The 7,028-nt window shown below is 27.3% G+C and overlaps 2 protein-coding genes across 3 annotated transcripts in view; one reads left to right on the top strand and one right to left on the bottom strand.

Moving 5' to 3' along the window:
• The window catches only part of LOC117180840 (facilitated trehalose transporter Tret1-like), a 30,073-nt gene extending 25,040 nt beyond the window's left edge, over nucleotides 1–5,033 (bottom strand). The window contains exon 1 of one of the 2 annotated variants that reach the window (XM_033373368.1): nucleotides 4,342–5,033. In XM_033373368.1, coding sequence (XP_033229259.1) covers nucleotides 4,342–4,468 — 127 coding nt within the window. In that variant the 5' untranslated portion in view covers nucleotides 4,469–5,033. The remainder of the gene's footprint in view (nucleotides 1–4,341) is intronic. The other variant, XM_033373369.1, reaches the window with a different exon arrangement.
• LOC117180722 overlaps nucleotides 1–7,028 on the top strand; it is a 1,130,389-nt gene that overhangs the window by 497,944 nt on the left and 625,417 nt on the right. The gene's annotated exons all lie outside the window — the stretch shown is intronic.

The following is a 7,028-nucleotide window of genomic DNA, read 5'->3' as shown; positions in this document are numbered from 1 at the left end:
TGCAGAAATATTCAAACTCGCCGCCAGAAGAGCACCTTGAGCATTTGATACTGGAATTGTTGAATTTTCACTTGTTAGATAGGGCAGTGCTGGTGAAGGCCACACCATGCTTGCGCCAACATCCATCATCAAAATATAACCTGATAAACATGGAAGTATAGAAATAAAATCTGAAAAGCTACTGAATTTCGTATTTAAATTACAAAATTCCATTTTTTCTTGACAAAAAGATCTTCTCTTTTCGCGCTACTAGGAATCAAACCACAGAACTTCTGATAACCGGTCATGTGCTTTTCCATTAAGCTATTAGAGAGATCGGAATAAGAACTTTATTTCAAGAAAACAACGCTAATTTTTACCAAGCTGTAAATGGTGCAATCAGTTATTTAAAATGAGTTTGTTTAAAATAATTTGTTTATTTAAAATCAGCGGACGGTACTTTACCGGTAGTGGATAACCCTCCACAACCGTGGAGGCAGGAAATTAACAATATTGATCAAGTTTAGAATCTTTAATAACAGAAACTGCTTTTCTTCTTCATCAGAATAGATGAAAAATAATTTTCTTACATTTTAATTTAAATTTTTTCCCGAGTAAAAGATCTTCTCTTTTCTCTCCGCTGAGATTCGAATTACAGAATTTCTGATACCCGGTCAGGTGCTTTTCCATTAAGCTATTAGACATATCGGAGTAAGAATTTAAAATTAAGAAAATAACGCGAAGTTTTAGCAAGCTGTTAATAGCACAAGTAATAATTAAAAATAAATTTGTTTTATCAACAGCCGATGCTACTTTACCGATAGTAGATAACCCTTTGAAGGAATTTCCCGTAAGATCAATCCCTTTTCCAACTTTTTAAAGAAAATGTTTGTAAGATAATTAATCTGAAAAGACAGGGAAAAAATCAAATTGTTGTAAAAAAAAGAGAATAAAAAATAAATCTTCACAAACTCCAGAAGTTAAGAAATCTAAAAATGGAAATCTCTACCAACAAATAAAATAAAATAAAATAAAGAAAATAGATATGGATTGAATACTGTGAAAGAATTTTCTGTAAGGTTAACCTTCTTTCCGCAGAGAACTTTTAAAATTAAAGATCAAACCATCGACAAATTAAATTTATTGATTGCGAATGCTCTTTTGTTAAAGCTCTTTCAGTCTTAACAAACACATTCTCATCACGTGTCATTCGTGTCATTTGGGAAAAGAAGGTTGAAAGCAAATTTTAAAACGTAATTCAAAAACGATTTTGTTATTAAACATTCAATTATACCTTGTGTCTTTTTTCCAAAAATTCAATTTGTTTATTTTTCATGTCATTTTTCACGATTAAAAGAAAAACTTTTCTTATAAAAAAATGATTAATAACAATTTTGGTAACTATTTTTTGGGTGAACAATATGCTTCTATTCATTTTTACGTAGCTTTTGTCGTAGGTCTACAAATTTTATTTTTTAGTTTTAATGTTCTTTTTGAACATTGAATATTTTAAAAAAATTAATCACTCAAAAGAAAATCAAACATTGATTTTAATCAACTTCTTATTCTAAGTACAAGATAATTTTCTAAAAAGAAATTACATAAGCTAAATTATTTAGTTTAGTAAAATCAAAATTATTTTTAAAATTTGAGACTCAAGTCGCGGACGCTTGAAATCATAAAATCTATTAAATCCATGAATTTTTGCATATTTTCAAATTTGGTTCAATGCACTTAAATCTCGTTTTTCTTTTTTTGCATTTTTATTAATTTCATCAGCTTTATATTTTCTTTATATTCGTCTAAATTCACTTCAATTTTTCTAAAATTGCCACATTCAGGTAAAAATTAAAAATTTTTAAATTGATTAATTTTATATAAAGAACCAATATCTTTTCTACTATAACCGATGGTTTTTTTAATAAAGTACTTGAATTTGATGTAAAAAATTAAATTTTAAAAATAACAGTTGAATTTTCTTCCTAAAAAGATACATTCCGAACAGAAAAGTGTCATAGCTTCTATTTCAATAAAAAAAGATGAAATTTGTACAAAAAAACAATATAATTTTAAGCCCAAAAGACGAATTTTAGACAGTTAAAGATTTTCTACTTAAAATGAGAATTTCCAACTTCAAAAGATTCATCTTAAAATATGTAAATGTTACATTTTCAGTTAAAAAATTAATTTTGGACCAAAAAAAGATTCATTTACGAAGCAGTAAAAAATGTGTAACCAACGCGATGAATTTTTAACTTAAAATATAAATTTTTACCAACAAAATGATTCAACCGAATCTTTAAAAAAAAATAGTTTAATACTCAAACAAAGCAGAATAAATTTTAATCAAAAAGTTATATTTTTCTTTAAAGAAAGAAGAAATTTCTACTGGAACAAACAAATTTTTAAATAAAAAAAAATAGTTAAAAAAAATAGTTGAGTTTTCTAAAAAAAAAAGATTTTAATTGGCTTTTCAGGATCAAAATATGAATTTTCAAACAAGAAAGAAAGCAAGTTTCTACGAAAAAAATTGAATTTTCAATCCAAAAATACCAATTTTTATCCAAAAATGACGGCTTATGAAAAAAATTGTTAAATTATCAATTAAATAGTGTAATTTTTATTTAAAAGATGAAATTCGTTTTAAACCAGGCAAATTTTTATGTGAAAAATATTTTCAAAAAAATATTAAAACTTTTTTTCAAAAAAGATTCCAGTTGACTTTTTATATTTAAAATATGAATTTGTTAACAAAAAGCAACAAGACTTCCAACATCAAAATAAGAATAGTAGACTATAAGTTTTTTTTTCTAATAAGTGGAATTTTTAACTAAAAAGTATAAATTTTTAAAAAATTTGTTAAATTTTCAACCGAGTATTTGCATTTCCATTCAAGAAAGGGAAATTTTCTTCTAAATGAGGTGAATTTTTAAATCAAAATGATAAATTTTCAAAAAAAGTGTTTTTATTCAAAAAATATTTCAGCAACCAAAATTATCAGCTTAAGAATATGAATTTTTAACAAAGCTTAATGTTCTACAAAAGGATATGAATTTTCAACACATAAAAAATAATATTTTTAGCAAAACAGTTGAATTTTTAACCAAAAAGATGTCTTTGAGACATTTTTAGTTGACTGCGTAAATAAGTTGACTCGTAGAAAAAGGCCAAACTATCAACTTTTAAATCAAAATCGTTTAAATAGTGAATAGTTCTTTTGAATTTACAATGCAGCATAGAAAAGACTCATCAGATCGGCATTCTTAGTTAAATTCGTAAACAAATTCATGTGTAGAAAGAAGGCCAAACTCTTAAGTTTTAATTCGAAATTGTTTAAATAATTTAGGATTCTAGGATATTTACAAAGCAATATAGAGAAGAATTATCGGATAGGCATTCTTAATAGACTCCGTAAACAAATTGACTCGTAGAAGAAGGCCAAACTCTTAATTTTTTAATCGAAATTATTTAAATAATCAATATTCTTGCCAATTTACAAAGGAGCATAGAAATGAGTCCTGAAATATACATTGTTAGTTAACTCCGTAAACAAATTGACTCGTAGAAAAAGGCCAAACTCCTAATTTTTTAATCTACATTGTTTAAATAAGGAATAGTGCTTGTAAATTTACAAAAAAACATGCTGTGTTGACTCCATAAACAAATTTACTCGCAGAAAGAAGGCCAAACACTTAATTTTTTAATCGAAATTATTTGAATAGTTGAAGGAAATGTAAGAAGCAATATAGAAAAGACTTATGGGATATACATTCTTAGTTGACAGCGTAAACAAGTTGACTAGTTAAAAATAATCTTTATTTTTACATCAAAATTGTTTAAATAATTAATATTCTTGTTCATTTATAATCAAACATAGAAAGGAAGCATCGGATCAATATGTTTAGTTCATTCGGTAAAAAAATTGAGTCTCAGAGAATGGCCAAACTCTTAATTTTGTAATCGAAACTGTTTAAATATTTAATAATATAATCTCAATGTAAATATTGAATTCTCTGCGTAAGAACGTGTGAAATCCTCTGAGTGATGTACGATATTTCATATTTTTAAAAGATCGTAGTGGCTGTTATTTAAGCCTTCTAAAGGCGACTTCAAGCGCATCTACTCTCAGTAGTACAATAATGATTTTACGATTAAGAAAAAAAAATTAGCCAAAAAATTAAACCAATTTTGTCAGATAGATTTTTAAACTATTATTTTTCTTGTTCTATCTATAAAAAAAATACTTGATTACGTACAGTAGGGTCCAATATTAAAAAAAATTGATTTGACAATGCATTCTAAGTATAAATGTCTTTTTATATTAAAATAATAATTATTATAAAACGCTGATTTTTTTCTTACCAGAGAGAAAACTTATAAACTGTTGAAAATAAGCTCTTCTTCTTTTAGCGTCGCCGATCCTTTTTCCTGATTCAGATTCACCATTACTCAAAAAGGTGTACAATAAAAATGATTTATTTAATTCCATTTCGATTTTCACTCAAATATCTTAGAACGAATAAAGAAATACATTTTACTTCTCTTATGTTCTTTTTATTTCGACAAATTTAAGGAACAAACCAATTTCAAGATTTTGGTCACAGAATAATGATGTCCACTTGCTTTGAAAATTATACTAATAGTTTTAGTTAACATATTTCTGTTTACTGGAGTCGATACTGACTGCTTTCGCTGGTAGTGTAGCAGCAGATTAGATATAACTACAAGTCGCTGATAAAAATAAACAATTTTAAATAACAATGGCATATGTAATGGTTTACCAAAGGCCCTTTGTTAATTTTTCAAAAATCCAACCATACAATGAAAACAAATTGAACCACATGTATTAAAAATAATGCAGGGTTTCCAGCGATCTTAAAAGCCTTGTAAACCTGAAATTCTTCTTAAATTTTCGTTTTCCTTAAAAGCCTGAAAATCTCCTTGAATTTTTCATTCCAGGGATTGACCTATCTACATTTGAGTGTGCACCAGATTTCTAGCTTTAAAATTATTTCAGATTCAAAATAATTTCAAAAGATTTCAAAAAGAAACATTTTCTACCATCTTGGCTGATTGGCAAAAATATCATACCAGCCAAATTTGAAATTTCATGATTTTTTAAATTTCAAAAGAGTTAAATAAATTTTTAAAACTTCTCAAGATTTCAAGATGTTTCATCTGATTTCTGATAATTTAAAAGTTTTGTATAAATTCTTAGAGGTATTGCAAATTTCAAGATAATTCGCGGAATTAAAAAAATGTCTACGGATTTGTAGAAAATGTTTGGACTGCAAGCTTTTAAAGCCAAATGATCTTCAATTTCAAGGTTTCAAAAAATAAACTCTTTTAGAATTACGAATTGAAAACTATAATTTTAAATTGGAATTGTAGATATTTAGAAAACGGTACATATATAAAAATTCTCCTAATATTCTAATGTCCTAGCATCCTAGTGTCTTAATGACTTAAAATTTTAGAGAATATGACTGTTCTAATAGAAATTTTAGAATGCAATTTTTATGTTGAAAGTTTTTTGTTTACAAAAATAAATGCGAAATATGGTTGCTAACATTGTATACATTCTTTAACCAGATTAGATATAACTTTTCAGTCTTGAATAACAATTAAGTAATTAGAATGATAATACCGTAACCCATTTACATAATATCTTAGTTGAAATGTAATGTTTTATAAAAGCTTACTAAAGTTTCATTTCAAGAAAATCTAATCATAGAACGAAAACAAAGTCCAACCACGTGGTTATAAAATAATTCAGGGCTTATCTCAGTTGTAGTGCTTTCTAAATTTTTAAAAATAAAGATTTTTTTAAAAAAGCTTTTGGACTTCTGCAAACATGTGATAAGGTATTATCATCATTCCTATCCATTGAGGTACACATCTGATGATTTTTCAACACGGTGCAACTTTTTCTTTTATTCTCCGCTACTAATATTTCTTTTCCAAAAAAATTTGTTCAAATTAAGAAAGGTTCAAGAAACAATGGAATGTTAATTACTAATGTTCGTGGCAATCACTTATTGTTTCTTATACAATGATTGTTTTGTATGTTAACTCGGAATGTTTGATCAGATCAGAATTTTCAAATATTCATTCAGAGAAAAAATTTTTGCTGCGAAAAGATTTTTTTTCAAAAAATGAAAATCCTCCTCACCTTAAATTTAGTTTGAAATTTCATTTGTGTCAAGAAACATCCCTTTTACAAAAGGACATATCTCTAAGTGATTTAAAGCACACTTTCTATATGGATGCTAACACCGGTTCCACAAATACTCTTTTTGCACATATTCTTATTTTTTGTTCCTTAATATATCTAAAATTTCTTCCAGATTTTTTCCTTTAGTTTCTGGTGCAATACAAAAAAGAATGATTGACCCCAGAAAACAAATACTCCCAAACATCCAAAAAGATGTATATATACCATTTGACTCATTTAATAATGGCAGAATAATTTGTGCAGAAAAAATACATGTTCCTGAAATTATTGCTGAGAACATAGTAGCCACACTCTTCACCTTAATAGAAAAAAGTTCTCCTCTGTAAACATAAGGAACAGTGCTAAGTCCAATGTTGCAGGAAAAAGTAAATGATATCAGACCAACAAGTGGTAGCCAAGCAATAGAAGAAACATCAACTTCAAGAAATAATTTTACAAAAAAAAAGAGCCCCACAATGGCCAATGAAAGTGCAGACAATACTCCGGATAGTAAAAAAGTTGGTCTTCTTCCCCACCGATCAACTATTTGAGAAGATGGCAAGCCAGCAAAAATTTGAATTCCTGTCATGATCATCACTGAGTATCCTGGCGCTAAGTTTGAACCACTGTAGCTGAAAATTTCTTGTGCATAAGCTTGAATTGCATGATAGCCTGAGAAAATGTATGTTGTTTCTGCAGTCATTGATATTATCAAAGCCCTTCGACATCCCCTATCACTAAATAATTCTCTGATGCTAGTTTGCTTTGAACTTTGTCCTTTGAGAATAGCATTCTTCATTCTTTCAATATTTGCCTCTACATTTTCGACTCTCTT

Source organism: Belonocnema kinseyi, chromosome 9 (genome assembly GCF_010883055.1).
Source record: "Belonocnema kinseyi isolate 2016_QV_RU_SX_M_011 chromosome 9, B_treatae_v1, whole genome shotgun sequence".
In the NCBI taxonomy this organism is placed as follows: domain Eukaryota; kingdom Metazoa; phylum Arthropoda; class Insecta; order Hymenoptera; family Cynipidae; genus Belonocnema; species Belonocnema kinseyi.
Note: the sequence above shows the minus strand (reverse complement) of the source record. Positions and strands in the feature narration are given on the sequence as shown.